The following is a 26,152-nucleotide window of genomic DNA, read 5'->3' on the forward strand; positions in this document are numbered from 1 at the left end:
TGGTGCAGAAGGAGGCCATTCAGCACATCGTTCCTGTGCTGGCTCTATTATCTAATCCAGTTATATTAACTAGTGCCAATTTCCTACCTTTTCCCATATCCCTCCAAACCACGAATATCCAAACCACATTTGGATACTTCAATTGAACCTGCTGCACCATATTTCCAGGCAATGCATTCCTATAACAGCAGAAGAAATAGGAACAGAAAGAAGACATTCAGCCCCTTGAGCCTGATCTGCTATTCAATAGGATCAGAGCTGATCTGACATTTGTCATGGACCAGACCAACCTCCTCCACCCTGCAGATATATCAAGGAAATAGCCTGGACCCTAACTTTTATTTCTTTGAACATAGAATCCCTACAGTGCGGAGGCAGGCCATTTAGCCCATTGAGTTCATACTGACCCCTCCAAAGGGCATCCCACCCAGACCAAGACCTCTATCCTGTCCCTTACCCCTGCATTTCCCATAGCTAATCACCTAGTCTGCACATTCCTAGACACTATGGGACAATTTAACACGGCCAATCCACCCTAACCTGCACATCCCAGGCCACTATGGGACAATTTCCCATGGCCAATCCACCCTAACCTGCACATCCCTGGGCACTACGGGGCAATTTAACATGGCCAATCCACCCTAACCTGCACATCCCTGGGCGCTACGAGGCAATTTAACACGGCCAATCCACCCTAACCTGCACATCCCTGGCCACTATGGGACAATTTCCCATGGCCAATCCACCCTAACCTGCACATCCCTGGGCACTACGGGGCAATTTAACATGGCCAATCCACCCTAACCTGCACATCCCTGGGCGCTACGAGGCAATTTAACACGGCCAATCCACCCTAACCTGCACATCCCTGGACACTATGGGCAATTTAGCATGGCCAATCCACCCTAACGCACATCCCTGGACACTATGGGGTAACTTAACACAGCCAATCCACTCTAACCTGCACATCCCTGGGCACTATGGGGTAATTTAACACAGCCAATCATCCTAACCTGCACATCCCTGGGCACTATGAGGTAATTTAACACAGCCAATCCACTCTAACCTGCACACCTTTAGACTTGTGAGGAAACAGGAGCACTCAGAGTAAACCCACACAGACACTGGATGGAAATGCAAACTCCACACAGACAGCAACCCGAGGGTGGATCAAGATCAAAGAGGAACATACAAAACTATCCATGGAACAACAAAGTAGTGGGTCTGGATCTCAATTACTCTATGGAACAGCCAGCAGAGATGTTCAGGGCTAATTGATTACCTTCTACATTTTAAATCTCCTCACAGGCCTCTATCTCACCCCATGTTTTAGGTTTCAATAAGTGCCATAATAAGTGACACACTTGCCTATGTGTTGGAAGTTGACTGTTTACAGGTTCACATGTCACTGCAATACAAAGAGAGTGAGGGAATTCCCCTTTTTGGGTGAGATGCTACGCTGCTCTGCATGGGAGATTGTGAAAGAACCTACTGCGTTATTTTGAAGAAGGATTTATCAACACTTATCCCTCAACCATTATAAAACACATCACAGAGGATCCTCGACTATTCGAAGGACACGGATGGGGAGTATTTCGTTCAGATAATAGAATTCCGGATAATCGAATGCGGGATAACACAGTTCAGCCAAACATCGGGATCTTGGGATTAGATTACTTACAGTGTGGAAACAGGCCCTTCGGCCCAACAAGTCCACACCGGCCCACAAACCACCCAGAGCCATTCCCCTACATTTACCCCTTCACCTAACACAATGGGCAATTTAGCCTGGCCAATTCACCTAACCTGCACATCTTTGGACTGTGGAAGGAAACCGGTGCACCCAGAGGAAACCCACGCAGACACGGGAAGAATGTGCAAATTCCACACAGAGAGTCGCCTGAGGTGGGATCTTGTCGGATTATCCAATATTCAGATAATTGTGATTCCTCTGTAATTATGATGTGGTATAATTGTCAAGTTGATGCAAGTAAGTCAGCACATTTCCTGCGTTAGATCACTAAACTCCACTTCAAAAGGTATTTCATCAGCTGTAAGCTGCTTTGGAACATCCTCAGGTGGCAATAGATAGTGGGGGAATACAAGCACTTCCTTTCTTTATCAGTCTCAGAGCAGAATTGTATTATATTGCTTGAGAAAATCTTCCAATTGCTGTCTGTGCTCCCTATCCAGCGCCCATTAAAATGTATAAGTTCAGAATAAACATGACAATGACTACTGGTCACACAACTTCCAAATGGCACAGTCTTCCCTGTTTTTATAGATCAGAATGACTACTCAACCTTGGAACTCTCTCTCTTCATCCCAACTTCCTGTTTCCACAATAGGATGATGAGAAGGAAAATGGAAATATATCCTGCCAGATCAATGAAAGAAAATCAACACAGCATTCTGAAAATGTTCTTTAAGAAACAATTCCTTGAAGCCTTTGGTTGTAAAAATGTCGGAGATGACATATAAAAGCTGTTTGAGAATCAAAATCCATCCAACCAGGTCATGAACACTTGCTGATTAGCCATTGATAAGCATGGTCAGATGTCAAACAACACTGGGTTACTGTCCAACAGGTTGGTTAGAAATCACAAGCATTCGGAGCACTGCTCCTTCATTAGGTGAAGTGAAAGCGAGCACACAGGCGTGGTAGGCGGGTCATTCGAATGGTGTGAGTGGAGTATCGATAGGCTCGCTAATAAGACTTTGCAGGTGAACAAGTGTATCAGACCGAGTGAGTAAAGTGTCAACAGCTGAATAACAAGTGATGGGTTGGCTTATAATCAAATTAGCTGAGGCAGAGAGAAATGATTACAATAAAAGATAAAGTGGTGCTGAAGATAAACCAACTTGCTGGAGTAACATGCTGTGTATAAGAGTCGCATGCTGAGGGTTGAACCAGAGTAACAAGTAATCCAAAACTGTACAAACTAATTAAGGGAGAGCGATCATATCAAGGTGATGGTGTCAAAACAGGACAGTAAGGAAGATTTTACAGTATGGTGAGGTCACATGACATGGACCCACAATCACTGTTGAGGCTGTCTTCATGGAAACTTGGCCATTTGTTTCTGGTCAGCGATTCTGTGTTCTTTTGTGTCTCAGAGAATGCTTACCTGAAGATCAGAGGGTAAATCTCCTTGACTGCTGAAGTGCTCCCTGACAGAGAAGGAACTTTTCTATGAGGTGATGGTCCATCCATTGTCATAGCGTCCACATGATCTTGCCAAGATACTATGCCTTGGGGTATCCTTTCCTGCAGCGTATGCGGTAGGCAACATTGGCTGAGTCACCTGAGTATCCGCTGTATACACAGTGGGTGGAGTTCTCACGTGTGATGGTAGTATCCATGTCGGTCATCTGCCAATCGAGGAACACTTCAGTGGTCAAGGACATACAGCCTCTGAGCTTTGGGTAAGCTTCCTCCAAGGCTGCCTTCGAGATCGACGACAATGCAGAACCATCGAGCAGAAACTGATAGCCAAGTTGTGTACTCAGGAAGACAGCCTCAACTATGATCTTTGGTTCAGGCCGCACTACATGTCACCTCACCTTACTGTCCTGTCTCTGTAAACTCTTCCTCACCGTCTAGTCTTGACACCATCATCTTGATGACATGTTATGATTAGTTTGTACAGTTTTGGATTACGTGTTACTTTGGTTAGACCCATGACATGTGACTCTTACACCTATCATGTTATTCCAGCCATTTGATTTGTCTCTAGCACCACCTTTTTAATTTTTTGTAATAATATCTCTGCCTCAATTAATCAGATTACAGGTTATTCCTTCAGTTGTTATTCAGCTGTTGACACTTTACTCACACAGTCTGACACTTTTGATCACCTGCAAAGACTTATTATTTAGCCTGTCAACACTCCACGCACACCTGGATATTCCTGTTATGGACTAGGCCAGACCAATCAAAACATTCTTAAGCAGGTAACCCCAGACCATAACTTTGCAAATTATTTCAGTAAGCTCACAGTGAACATTACCCGGACTAAGGTAGCGAGGTTGACTACCAGGTTTTAAACAGACAAAAATTTATTCACAAAATTACACAGTGAAACACAAAGAACAGAATAAAGAACCCCTTCAGAACTCAGTCTATCCAAACTAGACTTAATTATGCTGTTCCGAATATACACAATGGTCCCATTCAGCAAATCCCCTTTAAAACCCAGTATAAATGGAACAAATGCTTACAGGTTAAATTTGGAAGGGGGGAGAGGGAGAGAGAGCCTGTTTCCACACAGCTCACTGTTGAACTCCAAACTAGTTCTGGACTGAACTACTCATCTAGAGAGCTGACCACTCCCCTTTCATTATACAGGTCCCTTCTAAATCATCGAGTAAAAAGTGAGGTCTGCAGATGCTGGAGATCAGACCTGAAAATGTGTTGCTGGTTAAAGCGCAGCAGGTCAGGCAGCATCCAAGGAACAGGAAATTCAACGTTTCAGGCATAAACCCTCCATCAGAATCCCTCCATTCCTGATGAAGGGCTTATGCCCGAAACGTTGAATTTCCTGTTCCTTGGATGCTGCCTGACCTTCTAAAGCACGACCACTTTGGCCTGAAGTCTTATCTGTTTACATATAAACAAAAAGGCCTCTCAATACCCTTTAATCTCTATACCAAACCAATCTGATCAGAGCCCAGCGTGGTTTGTTACCCCTCTGATAAAAAACAAGGACATACTATCCTTGAGAAAAGGAACAGCTTTGAGAAAAAGGGACCAGCTTTGTGACACCTCTCCCCTTAAAAAAATACCAAAAGATGGCTTCATTTTCTAAAGCCCTTCAAAAACCCAGTGAATAGTCTAAACACATACATGTACACTCTACTAACAATACACATGCAACCATGCACAACCACATGCAAATTCAACAACCGAACGCCTTTGTATCTTATTCATGTCTTGATAACGCATCGGCCATCACATTTTCGCAACCAGCCACATGCACAATTGTCAAATTGAATGGTTGTAACAAGCTCCATATAAACAGTCTGGCATTTTTGTCCTTAAATCTTTCCACAAATGTCAATGGGTTGTGATCAATGTATACGATTGTATCAGATGCATCGTTGGTAATATAAACACTGAAATGTTTTCATGCCAACATCAAGCTTAAAGTCTCTTTCTCCATCGTTAAATATTTCTGTTGATGAATGTTCAATTTCCTGGAAAAATACCCGATGAGTCTTTCTATTCCCTCCTCATCCTCCTTCAGGAGCACCGCACTGACACTCACATCACTGGCATTGATAGCCACCTTGAAAGGCTTTGTGTGGCTAATACTAGGGCAGTGGTTAACACAGTGTTTAGGCTGTCAGATGCCTTTTGACAGTCTGCTGTCCACTGAAACGTCTTGCCCTTTTTTAACACTTTGGTGAGTGGAGCAGCCACATCGCTAAAGTTCAGCACAAACCTTCGGTAAAATTCACTCAACCCCAGGAACCGTGGTACTGCTTTGTTCGTCAACGGTGTGGGAAATTCCCCAATTAGTTTTGTTTTTGCATCCCATGGGGCCATTTGTCCATGTCCAATAACATGACCCATGAAGGCGACTTGGGCTTTGGCAAATTCACTTTTAGCCAGGTTTACCACCAAGCCTGCCATCTGAAGTCAATCGAACACTTCTGATAAACGTTGTAAATGTTCCTTCTATGAGTGATTAAAAATCACCAGGTCATAACTATATACCACACAGTTGGGTAATCTGGCAATGTCCTTATTAGTCAGTCTCTGAAATGTGGCTGGAATGTTTTTCATACCAAATGGAATGTCTTTGAATGGATACAGTCCATTTGGTGTTACAAAAGCTAAAATTGCCTTTGCTCTCTCTGACAGACATTCTTGCCAGTAGCCTCTAAGCAAGCCCAACTCAGAAATGTAAGTTGCTTGTCCCTCTTTTTCGACACAGTCCTTCAACCATGGAATTGGATATGCATCAGTCTTTGTAACAGTGTTGACTTTGCAATAGTCCACACATAACCGTTGGGTACCATCTGTCTTTGGCACCGTGACTATGGGTGAGCTCCAGTCACTGTAACTCACTTTGATTATGATACCTTGCAGCATGCGCTCCATCTCCTTCTGAAACTGTGCCAACTTTAGAGGGTTATGCCTATAAGGATGTTGCTTAATTGGAACAATATCTCCTATATCTACATCGTGCACAATTAGGTTAGTACTTCCCAGTTTAGTTCCGCATGTCTCCCCATGTGATAGTAATAACTGTTTCAGGTCATTTTGATTTTCTTGTGGAAGGTAACTCAATAATTTATCCCAATTTTTGGTAACTTCCTCATTGTTTAATTTGATTTGAGGAATGTCCAATTCGGAATCCTCTGAACACGGTTCTTCCTTCTGTGCTGTAATCATTAACACCTTCTCCTCTTGCTTCCCTTCCCTATCAAAGAACTTTTGAGCATATCATATGACACACACTGTGCGATTTCTTCCTGCCTGGAATCCTTGTCAAGTAGTTCACCTCACTCACTATGATAAGGTCCACTAAACCTGGCTTTTAAAGGCTTATTTGTTACTGGAAGTAACACCAATACTTTCTCCCCAAAGGCAAAATTGTGAATTTGTGATTTCTTATCCACTTCCTGTTTCATTGTACGCTGTGATACCTTTAAATGCTGTCTAGCTAACTCCCCAGCTCTATTTAATCATTCTCTAAAATTTGACACATACTCCAATGGGTGGTCTCTGAATTCTGACTTATTAATATCTCTTTAATCAATTTTAACAGTCCTCTTACTTCATGACCAAACATTAATTCAAATGGGCTGAATTTGGTCGATTCATCCGGTGCATCTCTGATCACAAAAAATACAAATAGAACTCCCTTGACCCAATCATCTGGATAATCCTGACCATCAGCCCTCAACATTGTCTTTAGTGTTTGATGTCATCTCTCTAATGCTCCCTGCAATTATAGATGGTACGCAGTAGATTTGAATTGCTTTATTTCCAAGTTATCCATAACCTCCTTGAATAGTTTGGGTGTGAAGTTTGATCCTTGATCTGACTGGATCTCGATTGATAGTACGTATCAAGGAAAAAAAGTTTAAATAATTCTTCTCCAACCCTTTTTGCTGTGATGTTGCATAATGGGATTATCTCTGGAAATCTAGTCGATACATCCATTATTGTTAATAAATACTTATTCCCACTTTTTGTTTGAGGTAGGGAACCTACACAATCAATCAAAACTCTTGTGAAAGGTTCCTCAAATGCTGGAATAGGTATTAAAGGTGCAGGTTTTATTACTGCCTGGGGTGTTCCCATTAGCTGACATGTATGACATGTTTGGCAAAGTTCAACTACATCCTTGTGTAGTCCAGGCCAGTAAAAATGTCTTTGTATTTGAGCCTGTGTTTTCCTCACCCCTAAGTAACTTCTGAGTGGTAGCTCATGCACCACTCGCAGCACCTCCTTTCTATACCCTACTGGCAAACAATTGATGAATCTCAGCCCATTTCTCATCTGCTTGAATGTGTGATGGTCTCCATTTCCTCATTAAGACATCATTTGTTAAGTAATAACATACAGGGATGCATTCATTCTCCTTCTGTGTAAATGCCTTATGTTACAACTGTTTTAACTCCTCATCTTTCTGCTGTAATTCAATCAGTTAAGCAGAGCTAAAGATACTGGTATGTTTACCTCATTGCTCCTGCTCTGTCCCACTTATCTGATTAAAGAACATTTCAGATAACACTATGTCAGCTTCCTTATCTGTGCCTTTTGATCCCTCCTGCTTCAGCTTGTGCCTCTGTGATCTTGTGTTCACACAATCTCAGAAAATTCCTGGAAAAACATCCTTCATTTCTTCAGTTGCATGCGACTGCACTGGCTTTTCAACTAGAGTAGGCAGCACGCCTACCAGTGAATCAGCGATATCAGTTGTATTCCTGGAGCTGAGAGTGTGTCCAGTACTCCTCCCACAGATTCTCCACTCTTCTCTGGTCTCTCTAACCTCACTTTACAGAATGGAGCACTTTTTGTCTCACCATGAATTCTTGTTACCAGTACCTTTTTTGGCAATAGTCCCTCAGGAGCAGGAGACAAGTTTCGCTTCACTTGGAGGTTGCCACTGATGATGTTACCTAGCCAGGTAATGAAACGTCTGGATATCAAACCTACAGCTCAGCGAGCAAACCTATACCCTAAACCTCAACCTGAGCTACAAACGTTCACAAATCATTGTTCCTATCTTTGCCCTCAACCCATTGGTTTTATTTCTTAGAACACAGAATAGTACAGGCCCTTTGGCCCTCTAAGGTCAGACTAACCTACATATCCTTTACCCTTCATTGTACTAACTTCCATGTGCTTATCCAAGAGTCACTTAAATGTCCCTCATGTATCTATCAATTCTATATTTGAGGCTCCTTGTATTGAAATATTCCATTGAGCCTTAAACTCGCTTCTTTTAGCCCATGCAACCTCTGCCTTCCAAACCCCCCTCACTAGTGTTTTTAACTTCCAATTCACACTCAGCTTCTCTCACCATTGGGATCCTAATCCCAAGCCAATTTAGTTTTAAATCTGCCCCAATAATATTAGCAATACTCCCCAAAAGGATGTTCCTATTCCTGTTCAAATGTAACTCACCTAAGGTGTGCAGGTCCTAACTCTCTCAGAAATGGTTCCAAACCTCAGTAGTCAAAAGCCCTCGCTCCTGCAGCACCTTTTCAGTCTTGTTATAGGGCAGAATAAACACACCTTTAAACTCATCAAAGAGATGGCCTAACCTTTCTTAAAGCCAATTGTAAGGTGCCGTGTTCCAGATGTAATTGGATTGGTCGTACTACTCAGCTTTACTCGGAACATGCTTTTTCTTTACAGGTCAAGCACAAACAAAGGAAATAAGACTTGGAATAACTTTATGGTGTTGGCAAACTTAACAAAATCATAAATCATTGAAGTACTCAACAGCAATTGTTTCAAAATAGTAACATCCCATAACCATACACTTGGCAGAGGTAAATTCAGTAAAATTGTCTCTCCTGCAATATTTTTCCAATCCAGGAGGAAAGAACAACAAAAGAAAGTTCTGGGAGAGAGATAGTGTTTTGCTATGGATAGCTTCAAATCCCTAAAAAGCTAAACTGAAACCCTGGATCTGTGGGAGACTGACCCCACTCATTCAGACTGCACCTATTGTTCCAACTTTTAAATAAAAAACTCCAAGGTGCCTCAAGCTGTTTACTTTTATTGGCCTGGAACAGACTAATCATCACCTCTGTCTCAAACTCTCCATTTTTCTTTTCAAATAAACAAAAAGACAAAACACATCTCTTAAAGTCATAGTGTCAGCACACCTCCTTCTCTTCCATCCTTCTGCATTGAACTATTAATGTACAAAGATGGCTTCACTTTTAAAACACTATAATCTTGCAGTATTAGCATACTACAAACATTTACAGTACACTGACTGTAAACATGCAAACATTCAAATAGTGCAGTCCATTTCAATCAGTTTCTTTCACCATAGGGTGTCTTCATCCTTCCAAATTGCTGCAACGTGTCAGCATTTATGTTCTCATATTCTGCCATTTGCAAAGTCTTCAAATTAAATGCCTGTAACAATAAACTCTGTATGAACTCTGGTATTTTTATCTTTTTTTTTCCAAAACATGTTAAGGGGGCATGATCAGTATATGGAATTTGTTCAGGAATTACTGGTGACGTAACTGTTGAAAGGTTGCAAAGCTGGTGTTGGACTGGGATGGATAAAGTTTCAAAATTACACAACACCAGGTTAGAGTCCAACAGATTTATTTGGAAGCAGCTGTACAAGCTTTCAGAGCACTGCTCCTTCATCAGATAGCAAATTGGGCAGGATCATAGGACACCTAGAGATCATCATGTCTGATTATTCGACTATATGTCAAATTGTAGGGAAAGAATATACCAGGTGAGTTGGCTGGACAGCATTTGAAAGTAACATGTGATGAAACAGGAAGCAGACAAGACAAAATTTCTTTAGTTTCGCTTGATAACTATTACTATCAGTGAAACTGAAATTCACCTGCATCTCCTCCAACCTAGTTTATGGCATCCAGAACTCCCGACGTAGTCTTCTCTACATTGGTATTGTTATGGACTAGGCCAGGCCACTCAAAACATTCTTAAGCAGGCAGCCCCAGACCATAACTTTGCAATTTGTTTCAGTAAGTGTACAGTGAACATTACCTGGAATAGGTTAGCAAAGTTGACGATCAGGTTTTAAACAAAGATTTATTCACAAAATTACACAATGAAGCACAAAGAACAGAATAAAGAACCCTTACAGAACTCAGTCAATCCAAAATAGCCTTAATTATGCTGTTTGCAATATACACACAGTCTCAATAAGCAAACTCCCTTTAAAACCCACTATAAATGGAGCACATATTTACAGGTTGAAGTTGAAGGGCAGAAAGAGAGAGAGAGTTTACGCACAGCTCCCTGTTGAACTTCTCACCAGTTCAGGACTGAACTAAACTGCTCAGTTAGAGAGCTGACCACTCCCCTTTTATTGTACAGGTCACCTCTAAAATATGACCACTTTGTTTTGAGGTCTCATCTGTTTACATATAAACAAAAGACCTCTCAAAATCTTTTTTATCTCTATATCAGACCGGACTGATTGGACCCCGGCCTGGTTTGTTGCCCCTCTGAAAAAAGTCAAAGACAGAGTCTCCTTGAGCCAAGGATCAGCTTTTAGGAAAAAACGGCCTAGCTTTGTGACAGTTACACCAAACAAAAACAAAGGCAACATTTGTCGAGCATCTCAGCCAGGCTTGTAAAGGCCTGACCTCCTAGTCACCACCCATTTCATTTCTCCTTCCCACTTCCTGTCCAAAATATCCATCCTCAGCCTCCTCATCTGCCATAGTGAATCGGACCGCAAATTGGCATAGCAATGCCTGGGCAGCCTACACCCCAGAGGACTCAACATTGAGTTCTCCCATTTCAAATAACCTTCCAACCCATTTCCTACCTTTTCAGCCCCATCGCCTCCTCCCTTCCATTTCACCTCCTGACTCTTCCTTCCAGCTACCAATGGGATTCATTCCTCCCGTCGACCAACCAAATCGTACCCTTCTCTTTATCTGTAGGTCCACCTAACCTCAGCTCTATTCCTGAAGAAGGATTACACTCAAAATTTTGAGTTCTCCACCTCCTGATGCTGCCTGGCTTGTGTTTAGATTAGATTAATTACAGTGTGGAAACAGGCCCTTCGGCCCAACAAGTCCACACCGACCCGCTGAAGCGCAACCCACCCAGACTCATTCCCCTACATTTACCCCTTCACCTAACACTACGGGCAATTTAGCCTGGCCAATTCACCTAACCTGCACATCTTTGGACTGTGGGAGGAAACTGGAGCACCCGGAGGAAACCCAGGCAGACACGGGGAGAATGTGCAAACTCCACATAGACAGTTGCCTGAGGCGGGTATTGAAGCTGGGTCTCCGGCGCTATGAGGTAGCAGTGCTAACCACTGTGTCACCGTTCTCTGGGGAAGAGAATTCCCCCAGGCTCACCACTCTTTGAGAGGGCTTATTCTATTTTGTCATAGTGTTTTTCCTAAACCATTAACACTGGGACTTCACGTGTCCTATTTTATTATCGTGAAAACATTGGAGGGATTTTGTTTCTGTTCTACCCTCATAGGTTTCTTTTCATAACCTGTGATAAACTATCTTTACTGTCTTCAATGGAATCTTTGTTCCTTTTACTACCTGAGGATTTGTCTCTTTCATCAATTTCTACCCCTCACAGATTGAACTTGATGTTCAAAGTCAAACTTTGATTTATGAATTAATTTCTAATTATCTACCATCTCTCCTACTAACCTTGCAGTTTTAACTCTCTGCTGTTCAACATGAGTTCTCACTACTTCAGGAAGTGAGTCTCTCTGAGAGCATCATATGTTTGATCTATTTTCAATGACCTTATCCATAATATCTTTATTTGATCCTTTCAGACTCTGTATGTTTGACCAGGTTACCTCCTTAATTCCTAAAATTTTGTCTATAAGTTCTGGCACTAGTTGTGAAACTTGAAAGGGTTCAGAAAAGATTTACAAGGATGTTGCCAGGGTTGGAGGATTTGAGCTATAGAGAGAGGTTGAACAGGCTGAGGCTGTTTTTCTTTGAGCGCTGGAGGCTGAGGGGTGACCTTATAGAGGTTTACAAAATTATGAGGGGCATGGATAGGGTAAATAGGCAAAGCCTTTTCCCTGGGGTCGGGGAGTCCAGAACTAGAGAGCATATGTCTAAGGTGAGAGGAGAAAGATGGGGTGGCACGGTGGCACAGTGGTTAGCACTGCTGCCTCACAGCGCCAGGGACCTGGGTTCGATTCCTGCCTCAGGCGACTGACTGTGTGGAGTTTGCACGTTCTCCCGTGTCTGCGTGGGTTTCCTCCGGGTGCTCCGGTTTCCTCCCACAGTCCAAAGATGTGCGGGTCAGGTGAATTGGCCATGCTAAATTGCCCGTAGTGTTAGGTTAGGGGTATGGGTGGGTTGCGCTTCGGCGGGTCGGTGTGGACTTGTTGGGCCGAAGGGCCTGTTTCCACACTGTAAGTAATCTAATCTAAATATAAAAGAGACATAAGGGGCAACGTTTTCATGCAGAGGGTGGTATGTGTATGGAATGAGCTGCCAGAGGAAGTGGTGGAGGCTGGTACAATTGCAATATTGAAGAGGCATTTGGATGGGTATATGAATAGGAAGGGTTTGGAGGGATATGGGTTGGGTGCTGGCAGGTGGGACTAGATTGGGTTGGGATATCTGGTCGGCATGGACGGGTTGAACCAAAGGGTCTGTTTCCATGCTGTACATCTCTGTAACTTAACATGGCTTTATCCACCTCATCATATTCCCAGATTCATCCCCCAGGATATGGTGAAAAGAACCACCTTAAGTGCACATCAACTCCTGCTAACAAATTAAATTGGCCAGTGACCATGTTGGTATTGGTGATTCAAACAAAATTGGTCAGGAGGTCTCGTGAGGTAATTGCCTCACTATCAGGTTCACCCACAGGATGAGTTAATCTCCAGGATGAATCTGATAGTGATGCAAATACTTCATTAGCTCAACTTATCAGTTTTCTTTGAATTAACAAAACCAACAGTCACTGGCCATTTCATTTGTTTAGCCACTTTCTCAAATGAAATGAAAAACACTTCTATGTCCTTCTCATCAGATATTAGTAATGCCTGGACATACTTTAACAGATCCCCACCAGGCCTTCGGCTCTTCATCACTTTTCCCATCACCACTACTATCTTCTATCTTCTCCACCATTTAAAGTCAACTTTCCACCCCGCCCCCACGCTTGACCCCGCCCCCACACCGAGCAACGTCACCACGTCTAACCCCGCCCCTACGTCGATCTCTGTCCCCGCCCCTAACCCCGCCCCCACCCCCAGCTCCAGTCCCACACCAGGTCCTAACTCCCAACCTTGCCGGATCTTCACCATCCCTCCTGACCTCCCCCTCTCTGAGGATGAAAGATCAGTCCTCAGCAGAGGCCTCACCTTCATTCCCCTACGCCCTCGGATCAATGAGTTCAACACGCGGCGAGATATTGAACAATTCTTCCGCCACCTTCACCTCCGTGCCCACTTTTACAACCAAGACTCCCGCCCACCCTCTGACGACCCCTTCTCCCGCCTCCAACACACCCCACCCACCTGGACACCCCGTGCTGGCCTCTTACCCGCCCTCGATCTATTTATAGCCAACTGCCGCCGCGACATCAACCGACTCAACCTGTCCACTCCTCTCACCCACTCCAACCTCTCACCCTCAGAACATGCAGCCCTCCACTCCTTCCGCTCCAACCCCAACCTCACCATCAAACCGGCAGACAAGGGAGGCACGGTAGTAGTTTGGCGCACCGACCTTTATACTGCTGAGGCCAAACGCCAGCTCGCGGACGCCTCCTCTTATCGCCCCCTTAACCATGACCCCACCTCCCACCACCAAACCAACATCTCCCAGACCATCAATAACCTCATCACCTCAGGGGATCTTCCATCCACTGCCTCCAACCTCATAGTCCCACAATCCCTCACCGCCCGTTTCTACCTCCTGCCCAAAATCCACAAACCTGACTGCCCCGGCCAACCCATTGTCTCAGCCTGCTCCTGCCCCACCGAACTCATCTCCGCGTACCTCGACACGGTTCTGTCCCCTTTAGTCCAAGAATTCCCCACCTATGTTCGGGACACCACCCACGCCCTCCACCTCCTCCATGATTTTTGCTTCCCTGGTCCCCAACGCCTTATCTTCACGATGGACATCCAGTCCCTGTACACCTCCATCCCCCATCAAAGCCCTCCGCTTCTTCCTTTCCCGCCGCACCAACCAGTACCCTTCCACTGACACCCTCCTTCGACTGACTGAACTGGTCCTCACCCTGAATAACTTCTCTTTTCAATCCTCCCACTTCCTCCAAACTAAAGGAGTTGCCATGGGCACCCGCATGGGCCCCAGCTATGTCTGTCTCTTTGTAGGATATGTGGAACAGTCCATCTTCCGCAACTACACTGGCACCACCCCCCACCTTTTCCTCCGCTACATCGATGACTGTATCGGCGCTGCCTCGTGCTCCCACGAGGAGGTTGAACAGTTCATCAACTTTACCAACACCTTCCATCCCGACCTCAAATTCACCTGGACTGTCTCAGACTCCTCCCTTCCCTTCCTAGACCTTACCATTTCTATCTCGGGCGACCGACTCAACACAGACATCTACTATAAACCGACTGACTCCCACAGCTACCTAGACTACACCTCCTCCCACCCTGCCCCCTGTAAAAACGCCATCCCATATTCCCAATTCCTTCGTCTCCGCCGCATCTGCTCCCAGGAGGACCAGTTCCAATACCGTACAGCCCAGATGGCCTCCTTCTTCAAGGACCGCAGATTCCCCCCAGACGTGATCGACGATGTCCTCCACCGCATCTCCTCCACTTCCCGCTCCTCCGCCCTTGAGCCCCGCTCCTCCAACTGCCACCAAGACAGAACCCCACTGGTTCTCACCTACCACCCCACCAACCTCCGCATACAGCGTATCGTCCGCCGTCATTTCCGCCACCTCCAAACGGACCCCACCACCAGGGATATATTTCCCTCCCCTCCCCTATCAGCGTTCCGCAAAGACCACTCCCTTCGTGACTCCCTCGTCAGGTCTACACCCCCCACCAACCCAACCTCCACTCCCGGCACCTTCCCCTGCAACTGCAGGAAATGTAAAACTTGCGCCCACACCTCCTCCCTCACTTCCCTCCAAGGCCCCAAGGGATCCTTCCATATCCGCCACAAATTCACCTGCACCTCCACACACATCATCTATTGCATCCGCTGCACCCGATGTGGCCTCCTCTATATTGGGGAGACGGGCCGCCTACTTGCGGAACGCTTCAGAGAACACCTCTGGGATGCCCGGACCAACCAACCCAACCACCCGTGGCTCAACACTTTAACTCTCCCTCCCACTCCACCGAGGACATGCAGGTCCTTGGACTCCTCCATCGGCAGAACATAACAACACGACGGCTGGAGGAGGAGCGCCTCATCTTCCGCCTGGGAACCCTCCAACCACAAGGAATGAACTCAGATTTCTCCAGTTTCCTCATTTCCCCTCCCCCCACCTTGTCTCAGTCGGTTCCCTCAACTCAGCACCGCCCTCCTAACCTGCAATCTCCTTCCTGACCTCTCCGCCCCCACCCCACTCCAGCCTATCACCCTCACCTTGACCTCCTTCCGCCTATCACATCTCCATCGCCCCTACCCCAAGTCCCTCCTCCCTACCTTTTATCTTAGCCTGCCTGGCACATTCTCCTCATTCCTGATGAAGGGCTCTGGCCCGAAACGTCGAATTTCCTGTTCCTTGGATGCTGCCTGACCTGCTGTGCTTTAACCAGCAACACATTTTCAGCTCTGATCTCCAGCATCTGCAGACCTCACTTTTTACTTTCCACTTTCAATGCAGACTTCTGAAGTTCAAGACTTCTTCCTTTCTCCCTGTGTCTTCTGCTAGAACTTTCCTTTCTCTTGCTTTTTCCTCTGCTTTTAATCATCATCAAACGGTTTCATTTCCTTTTCATATTTATGGTGCTTCATTTACAATTATTCTGTTTGCATTCCTGGCGATTGTAAATGCAGAGTAATGGCTGCAATGATCTCCCCCTTCCTCACAGAAATCAGCAACTCCAACTCCAATTTATTTGCCAATTCCAAAAGCTTTGCCTTATTGACATTCTTTAAAGCACCTAAGTGAGTTCTTCGACCCCAGGAAACTTTTAGTGACTGAATGAACCATTACGGAACACCCTGTTCAAACCAACTGAACACCTGAAAAAAACATTAACACTCACCACTCACTGTCTTTGAGTCGAATAATTTTAAACTCAATCTGGAATTAAAGATTTTTATCTTGACAAGAGCCTCCAATTAGCTATCTACCAGATCAAGACCCCTTAAATATATCAAGGAGATAGTCTAGACCCTAACTTCCATCTTATTTAAAGGTACATATATTGGTCAGATTATTGAGTACAGGAGTTGGGAGCTCATGTTGAGACTGTACAGGACATTGGTTAGGCCACTTTTGGAATATTGTGTGCAGTTCTGGTCTCCTTCCTATCAGAAGGGTGTTGTGAAACTTGAAAGGGTTCGGAAAAGATTTACAAAGAAGTTGCCAGGGTTGGAGGATTAGCTACAGGGAAAGGTGGAATAGGGTGGGGCTGTTTTCCCTGGAGCTTCGGAGGCAGAGGGGGTCCCTATGAAGGTTTATAAAATCATGAAGGGCAGTGATAGGATAAATAAACAAAGTCTCTTCCCTGGGGTGGGGGAGTCCAGACCCAGAGGGTTTAGGGTGAGAGGAGAAATATATAAAAGAGACCTATGGGGCAACCTTTTCATGCAGGGAGATCAGAGTTAGGTATTCTGAGGAAGGGTCACTCAAGCCAAGATGCTAACTCTGATTTCTCTCCACAGATTCTGCCAGACCCACTGAGCCTTTTCAGCAACACAGTGGCTCAGCGGTTAGCACTGCTGCCTTACAGCGCCAGGGACCTGTGTCCGATTCCAGCCTCCGCCTGGGTTTCCCCCCACAATCCAAAGATGTACAGGTGAGGGTGGATTGGCCGTGGGGAATTGTCCCATATTATCCAGGGATGTGCAGGTTAAGGGGAACAGCCAAAGGAAATTGTCCCATAGTGCCCAGGGATGTGCAGGCTAGGGTGGATTGGCCGTGCTAAATTGTCCCATAGTGCCCACGGATGTGCAGGTTAGTGTGGATTGGCCGTGCTAGATTGTCCCATAGTGTCCAGGAATATGCAAGTTAGGTGCATTAGGCAGGGATAAATGTACAATGATAGGGGAATGGGTCTGGGTCTGGGTGGGTTAATCTTTGGAGGGTCGGTGTGGACTTGTTGGTAAAAACAATGACTGCAGATGCTGGAAACCAGATTCTGGATTAGTGGTGCTGGAAGAGCACAGCAGTTCAGGCAGCATCTGAGGAGCAGCGAAATCGACGTTTCGGGCAAAAGCCCTTCATCAGGAACAAAGGCAGAGAGCTTGAACGGTGCAGAGATAAGCTAGAGGAGGGTGGGGTGGGAAGAGAGTAGCATAGAGTACAATAGGTGAGTGGGGGAGGAGATGAAGATGATAGGTCAAGGAGGAGGGTGGAGTGGATAGGTGGAACAGAAGATAGGCAGGTCGGACAAGTCATGGGGACGGTGCTGAGCTGGAGGTTTGGAACAAGGGTGAGGTGGGGGAAGGGGAAATGAGGAAACTGTTGAAGTCCACATTGATGCCCTGGGGTTGAAGTGTTCTGAGGCGGAAGATGAGGCGTTCCTCCTCCAGGCATCTGGTGGTGAGGGAGCGGCGGTGAAGGAGGCCCAGGACCTCCATGTCCTCAGCAGAGTGGGAGGTGGAGTTGAAATGTTTGGCCACAGGGCGGTGTGATTGATTGGTGCGGGTGTCCCAGAGATGTTCCCTAAAGCGCTCTGCTAGGAGGCGTCCAGTCTCCCCAATGTAGAGGAGACCGCATTGGGAGCAACGGATACAATAAATGATATTGGTGGATGTGCAAGTTAAACTTTGATGGATGGGGAAGGCACCTTTAGGGCCTTGGATGGAGGTGAGGGAGGAGGTGTGGGCGCAGGTTTTGCAGTTCCTGTGGTGGCAGGGGAAGGTGCCAGGGTGGAGGGTGGGTTGTAGGGGGGTGTGGACCTGACCAGGTAGTCACGGAGGGAATGGTCTTTGCTGAAGGTGGAAAGGGGTGGGGAGGGAAATATATCCCTGGTGATGGGGTCTTTTTGGAGGTGGCGGAAATGTCGGCGAATGCTTTTGTTTATGCGAAGGTTGGTAGGGTGGAAGGTGAGCACCAGGGGCGTTCTGTCTGAGGGCGGAGGTGCAGGATGTGGACAAGCTGTGTTGGAGGGCATCTTTAACCACATGAGATGGGAAATTGCGGTCTCTAAAGAAGGAGGCCATCTGATGTGTTCTGTGGTGGAACTGGTCCTCCTGGGAGCAGATACAGCAGAGGCGGAGGAATTGGGAATACCGGATGGCATATTTGCAAAAGGTAGGGTGGGAAGAGGTGTAATCCAGGTAGCTGTGGGAGTCGGTGGGTTTGTAAAAAATGTCAGTGTCAAGTCGGTCGTCATTAATGGAGTTGCAGAGGTCCAGGAAGGGGAGGGAGGTGTCAGAGATGGTCCAGGTTAATTTAAGGTCAGGTGGAATGTGTTGGTGAAGTTGATGAACTGCTCAATCTCCTTGTGGGAGCATGAGGTGGTGCCGATGCGGTCATCAATGTAGCGGAGGAAGAGGTGGGGAGTGGTGCCGGTGTAATTATGGAAGATCAACTGTTCTACATAGCCAACAAAGAGACAGGCATAGCTGGGGCCCATACATGGCTACCCCTTTGGTCTGGAGGAAGTGAGAGGATTCGAAGGAGAAATTGTTAAGGGTGAGGACCAGTTCGGCCAAACGAATGAGAGTGTCGGTGGAAGGGTATTGTGGGGACGTCGGGAGAGGAAAAAACTGAGGGCTTGGGGACCCTTGTCATGGCGGATGGAGGTATAGAGGGATCCATGGTGAAGATGAGGCATTGGGGGCCAGGAAAACGAAAGTCTTGGAGGAGGTGGAGGGTGTGGGTGGTGTATTGAACGTATGTGTGGAATTCCTGGACTAGGGGAGATAGGACAGTGTCAAGCTAGGTAGAAATGAGTTCAGTGGGACAGGAGCATGCTGAGACAATGCGTCGGCCAGGTTGGTCAGGCTTGTGGATCTTGGGAAGGAGGTAGAATCGGGCAGTGCGGGATTCCTGGACTATGAGGTTGGAAGCTGTGGGTGGGAAATCTCCTGAGGTGATGAGGTTCTGTATGGTCTGGGAGATGATGGTTTGGTGATGGGGGGGTGGGGTCATGGTCAAGGGGGTGGTAGGAAGAGGTGTCCTCGAGTTGGCATTTGGCTTCAGCGGTGTAGAGGTCAGTGCGCCAGACTACCACTGCGCCCCCTTTATCTGCTGGCTTGATGGTGAGGTTGGGATTGGAGCAGAGGGATTGGAGGGCTGCGCGTTGTGAGGGTGAGAGGTTGGAGTGGGGGAGGGAGGTAGACAGGTTGAGGCGGTTAAGTCCCAGCGGCAGTTGGAAATGAAGAGGTCGAGGGCAGGTAATAGGCCAGCGCGGGGTGTCCAGGTGGATGAAGTGTGTTGGAGGTGGGTGAAGGGGTCCTCGGAAGGTGGGTGGGAGTCCTGATTGTGAAAGCTCGGAGGCTGAGACAGCGGAAGAATTGTTCGACGTCTCGGCGTGTATTAAATTCATTGATGCGTGGGCGGAGGGGGATGAAGGTGAGTCCTTTGCTGAGGACTGAGCGAGGGGGAGGTCTGGAGGGATGGTGAAAACTGGGCAGGGCTGGGAGCTGGGATCTGGTGTGGGTGTGGAGCTGGGAGTGGGGGCGGAACCAGTAACTGGAGTGGGTGTGGTGGTGGTGGGGGGAATGCAGCTGGAGTCATGAGCAGGGGTAGTGTTCCCCTTGGGGTTCTGGGGGCCGGGGATGGTGACAATGGGATCTGGGGGGTGGGTGCATGTCAGCAGAATGCAGGTGAGTGGCTTTGAGGGGGACGGTAGTGGTGGCAGAAGCGTCCGAAGGGCCTGTTTCCACACTGTAGGGATTCTGTGCTGACCTCTTTCCAGAAATTCGTGCTGTTGTTTCTCACCTACGGGATCCTCAGTCCTTGCCTCCTGCCAAGTGTCCACTTCCCACTGTGGGGTGCGGGAGACCTCCTGCGCCAGAGTTGCACTCATTTCCCCGGCAGGCTGGTCCATTCCACCTCCCACCCCCAGGAAGGGGAGCTCTCCGCCTCCCGCCCCCACCCCACTGTGCGGAAGCCGCCCTGGGTTTTGTGATGGCAAGAGCTGATGACAGGAGCAGAGTGTCGCCACAGCGATCGGAAGTGAACCATCATGAGGTAGGTCCGCACGCAGCTTTCTATCAAAGACTCAGCCAGAAATCGATGGAAAATCTCCTGCAGCATCTGTGCAGAGAGAAACGGTCGCATCCAGTCACCCTTCCTCGGAACTGTTTTTCTGTCCGTGCTGCAGAATTCTCCTATTTCTGATTTTGATTCTGCTCAACGGTTTGTTTGAGTGGATTGGTGGCTGTCATTCGGTTTCCTGTGTGTGACTGGGTGTGTCTGTGAGTGTGTGTATCTGGGTCTCTGTGTGCGTTTGTGTGTGTGTGTCTGGGTCTCTGTGCTTTTGTGATTGTGTGAGCGTGTGTCTGTATGTATTTGTGTGTGAGTCTGTGAATGTGCGTGCCTGTGTGTATGTGAGTGTGTGTCTGGGTCAGTCTGTGTGTGTCAGGGTGTGTGTGAGTCTGTGTCGGTGTGAGCTTGGGTCTGCGTGTGACCCTGTGTGTGTGAGTCTGAGTGTGTCTGTCTGTGTGCATGTGTGTGTCTAAGTGTGTGTGAGTGTGTCTGTGTGCTTGTATGTGTCTAAGTGTGTGGCTGTGTCTCTGTGTGAGAGTGTGTGGATCTGTGTCTGTGTGTGTGTGGGTGTGTGTGTGTGTGTGGGTGTGTGTGTGTGTCTACCTATGTGTCTGTGTGCGTGCGAGTCTGTGTCTGTGTGTGTGTGTGTCTGTGTATGTGCGGGTCTGTCTGTGTGTGTGTGTGTGTCTCTAAGTGTATGTGTGTCTGTGTGAGTGTGTGTGTGCATCTCTGTGTGTGTCTACGTGTGTAAAAAATGAGGTCTGCAGATGCTGGAGATCACAGCTGAAAATGTGTTGCTGGTTAAAGCACAGCAGGTTAGGCAGCATCTCAGGAATAGGGAATTCGACGTTTCGAGCATAAGCCCTTCATCGTCGAATTCCCTATTCCTGAGATGCTGCCTAACCTGCTGTGCTTTAACCAGCAACACATTTTCAGCTGTGTCTACGTGTGTGTCTGTGTCCAAGTGTGTCTGTGTGTGTCTGTCTGTGTAAATGTGTGTGTATATGAGTGTGTGTTGTGTGTGTGTCTGTGTCTGTGTGCATGCGAGTCTGTGTCTCGAGTGTGTGAGTGCGTGCGTGTGCGTGAGTGAGTCTGTGTCTGGGAGTGTATGTGAGAGTGTGTGTGTACGGGACTGCAGTGGGTTTGGTTTGGAAATATAGGGCTTTTGCCCAAAGTGTCGATCCTCATGCTCCTTGGATGCTGCCTGACCTGCTTTGCTTTTCCTTCACCACTGTAACCTTGACTGTGATCTCCAGCATCTGCAGTACCCAGTTTCACCTTGGTTTGCAAATGTTTGGTTTGGCTGTCTCAGGACCTGCCCTGTACCCAGGAGCTGCGGTGGGGGTGTGGTGGAAACGACAGAAAATGAACTTTCCCTAGCTTCCATCATTTCTGATTTGGAGGTGAAGGTGTTGGACGGGGGTGGACAAAGTTAAAAATCACGCAACACCAGGTAAGAGTCCAACAGGTTTATTTGGAAGCACTAGCTTTCGGGGCGCTGCTCCTTCATCAAGTGGTTGTGGAGTATGCAATCATAAGACACGGAATTTATAACAGTGTGATGTAACTAAAATTATGTATTACAAAAGATTTGGATTATTTGCTAAGTCATCTTTCGGAATGAACATGTTGGTTTCAATTCTTTCATATGCAAATTCCAGAATTTTTTAAAGTTTCATTCTCAAATGAAAGTGATTTGGAGATGCAGGTGTTGGGCTGGGGTGCACAAAGTTAAAACTCATACTACACCAGGTTATAATCCAACAAGTTAAACTTGTTAGACTGTAGCCTGGTGTTGTGTGGTTTTTAACTTCTCAAGAGAACTTTAACAATTGATGCTGAGTCGGCCCATATAATGCATTGAAGGTGTGAGGGGTCCTGTGTGAGACTGTCTGTGCCACAATGTTCAGACTGATTATATTTCTAAAAAAAGGGATTTACAGAATCTTACATGAATTCATGCAGTTTTTGAGCAAAATAAAATGTAATTCTGCAAGTACAAATTCACCCCACAAACTGTGCGCGTGTGTGTGAGGGGAGGAGGGGATATGAGTGTCTGTGACACAGACCCTTCTCTCATACGCAAGCTCTCTCTCATACACTCACACATACACACGCACACTCACATGCCCACACACCCTCTCACAGACTTATACCCCTTTACACTCTCACACACTCTCTCTCTCCCCGCACACAAACACTCACACACTCTCTCACAGACATTCACACTCCCCCCCCACACACACACACACACACTCACATACACACACTCTCACAGACACTCACACTCTCCCTCGCGCGTGCGCACACACACTCACACTCACATAGACACACACTCTCTCACAGACACTCACTCCCCCCTCGCATGCACACACACACACTCACATACACACACTCTCACAGACACTCACACTCTCCCTCGCGCGTGCGCACACACACTCACACTCACATAGACACACACTCTCTCACAGACACTCACTCCCCCCTCGCATGCACACACACACACACACACACATGCACTCTCTCACAGATACTCACACACACCCCCGCTCACACACCCACACTCACATACACACACCTCAGATACTCACACCAGACACTCTCACTCCCCCGCCGCACACACACTCACTCTCAGACACTCACACACACCCCCCACGCGCGCACAGTCACACTCACATACACACACTCTCTCACAGGCACACTCCCCCCACACGCACACTCGCACTCAGACACTCTCACAGACACTCACACTCCCCCCGCACACACACTCACACTCACATACACACACTCTCTCACAGTCATACTCCACCCCCCCCGCCACGCGCACACGCACTCACATACACACACTCTCTCACCGACACTCCCACTTCCCCCTTGCATGCACGCGTGCGCGCGCACACACACACACAGACACACACAGACACAGACACACACACACACACACAGACACACATACATGTAAGTTTGTGGGGTGAACTTGTACTTGTAGAATTACATTTTGTTTTGCTCAAAAACTGCATGAATTTATGTAAGATTTTGTCAATCCCTTTTGCAGAATGTAACTTTAAGAAAAACGTTCTGGGATTTACATATGAAAGAACTGAAGCCAACATGGTCATTCTAAAAGATGAGAAACTTAACAAACAATCCTGGCCTTTTTCAATATGTAATTTCAGCTGCATCACACTGTAAATGTTTGCTATAAATTCTGTGTCTTACGATCTTATACTCCACAACCACCTGATGAAGGAGCAGTGCTCTGAAAGCTAAATGAACCTGTTGGACTATAACCTGATGTTGTGTGATTTTTAACTCTTTATCATTTCTGTAAATAAGATGGCGTCAAACTGCGGTGACTGTCCGCATCTCATGGTATTTTCATCAATATAAGTGGCTGTAAATTGCTATTTGATTCTAACAGTTGACTCAATTGCTTATGAATACACTGGTCATTTGGTGAGCGGATTGGCGCAATGTGTTTGTTCCACGTTGGGTGGCTGGGTAACTCGATCTATTCATGGAAATGTTGACTGGTTCAGGAAGTTAGATGACTCAGGATGGGAAGAGGGGGAGGCAGGGGCGCTGTTGGTTGGCTACAGAGCAGTATTCTGTTTTTTTACCTCATCCATTTGTTTGAATATTATCCTTTTCTGACCAATTGGAAGCCTTCTGGCACAGAGAGTATTGTCCCTGGCTCTGACCTAGTGGTCAGAATGTGATTCTCAAGTAGGCGCCTTCCAGTATTGATATTCCTAATCAACTTGTTCAGAGAGATGTTATGACACCCCTCTGTAGTGGGTGGGACTTGAACTCAGGCCTCCTGCTCTAGAGGCAGGGACACTACCACTGTGCCATAGCAGCCTCTTTTAGAGCTATTGCAGTCTAGGATATAAAGCGATATTCTCTACTGCCATGTAGCAACACTGACTCCAGTGCCTGATGGTTGCCTCCCATTTAGGCCCAGCCTGTACTATGTAACTGGACTGATGACAGTGGTCCTTGTTGCTCCCCACCTCGAACATAGAACATAGAATATTCCAACACAATACAGGCCCTTTGGCCCTCGATGTTACACCGATCTGTGAAATCAATCTGAAGCCCATCTCACCTACACTATCCCATTCTTGTCCATATGTTTATCAATGACCATTTAAATGCTCTTAAAATTAACGAGTCTACTACTGTTGCAGGCAGTGCATTCCATGCCCCTACTACTCTCTGAGTAAAGAAACTACCTCTGACATCTGTCCTAAATCTGTCACCCCACAATTTAAAGCTATGTCACCTTGTGTTAGCCATCACCATCCCAGGAAAAGGGCTCTCACTGTGAACCCTATCTAACCCTCTGATTACCTTATATATCTCAATTAAGTCGCCTCTCAACCTTCTTCTCTCTAACGAAAACAGCCTCAAGTCCCTCAGCCTTTTCTCAGAAGACCTTCTCTCCATCCCAGGCAACATCCTAGTAAATCTCCTCTGAACCCTTTCCAAAGCTCAGAGAAGTCGAGATTGTGGTGCTGGAAAAGCACAGCAGGTCAGGTAGCATCTGAGGAGCAGGAGAATCGAACAGCACTGTGCTCCCGACTCTGATCTCGAGCATCTGCAGTCCTCACTTTCTCCATAGCTCAGAGAAGCTTTGGAAAACTTTTAAAATCATTGCAGTTGAGGATAAGGCATTTGACAAGGTTCCTCATGGGGGACTGGTTAGCAAGGTTAGAGCTCATGGAATACAGGGAGAACTAGCCATTTGGATACAGAACTGGCTCAAATGTAGAAGACAGAGGGTGGTGATGGAGGGTTGTTGTTCAGATTGGAGGCCTGTGACCAGTGGAGTGCCACAAGGATCAGTGCTGGGTCCATTACTTTTCATCATTAATATAAATGATTTGGATGTCAGCATTAGAGGTATCGTTAGTAAGTTTGCAGATGACACTAAAATTGGAGGTGTAGTGGACAGCGAAGAGGGTACCTCAGATTAAAATGGGATCTTGATCAGATGGGCCGAGAAGTGGCAGATGGAGTTTAATTCAGATAAATGTGAGGTGCTGCATTTCAGGAAAGCAAATCTTAGCAGGACTTATACACTTAATGGTAAGGTCCTAGGGAGTGTTGCTGAACAAAGAGACCTTGGAGTGCAGGTTTATAGCTCCTTGAAAGTGAAGTCGCAGGTAGATAGGATAGTTAAGAAAGCGTTTGGTATGCTTTCCTTTATTGGTCAGAGTATTGAGTACAGGAGTTGGGAGGTCATGTTGTGGCTGACAAGACATTGGTTAGGCCACTGTCGGAATATTGTGTGCAATTCTGGTCTCCTTTCTATCGTAAAGATGTTGTGAAATTTGAAAGGTTTCAGAAAAGATTTACAAGGATGTTGCCAGGGTTGGAGGATTTGAGCTACAGGGAGAGGCTGAAGAGGCTGGGGCTGTTTTCCCTGGAGCGTCGGGGACTGAGGGGTGACCTTATAGAGGTTTATAAAATCATGGATAGGGTAAATAGACAAAGCCTTTTCCCTGGGGTGGAGGAGTCCAGAACTACAGGGCATAGGTTTAGGGAGAGAGGGGAAAGATATAAAAGAGACCTAAGGGGCAACTTTTTTACGCAGAGGGTGGTACGTGTGTGGAA

At 46.6% G+C, this 26,152-nt stretch overlaps 1 protein-coding gene across 1 annotated transcript in view; it reads left to right on the forward strand.

Annotated features, from left to right (window-relative positions):
• Positions 1–26,152, forward strand: part of LOC132835250 (uncharacterized) — a 71,452-nt gene that overhangs the window by 26,345 nt on the left and 18,955 nt on the right. The window contains exon 4 of the mRNA XM_060854635.1: positions 17,035–17,168. Coding sequence (XP_060710618.1) covers positions 17,035–17,168 — 134 coding nt within the window. The remainder of the gene's footprint in view (positions 1–17,034; positions 17,169–26,152) is intronic.

This window comes from Hemiscyllium ocellatum, chromosome 44 (assembly GCF_020745735.1).
Source record: "Hemiscyllium ocellatum isolate sHemOce1 chromosome 44, sHemOce1.pat.X.cur, whole genome shotgun sequence".
NCBI classification, from domain to species: Eukaryota; Metazoa; Chordata; class Chondrichthyes; order Orectolobiformes; family Hemiscylliidae; genus Hemiscyllium; species Hemiscyllium ocellatum.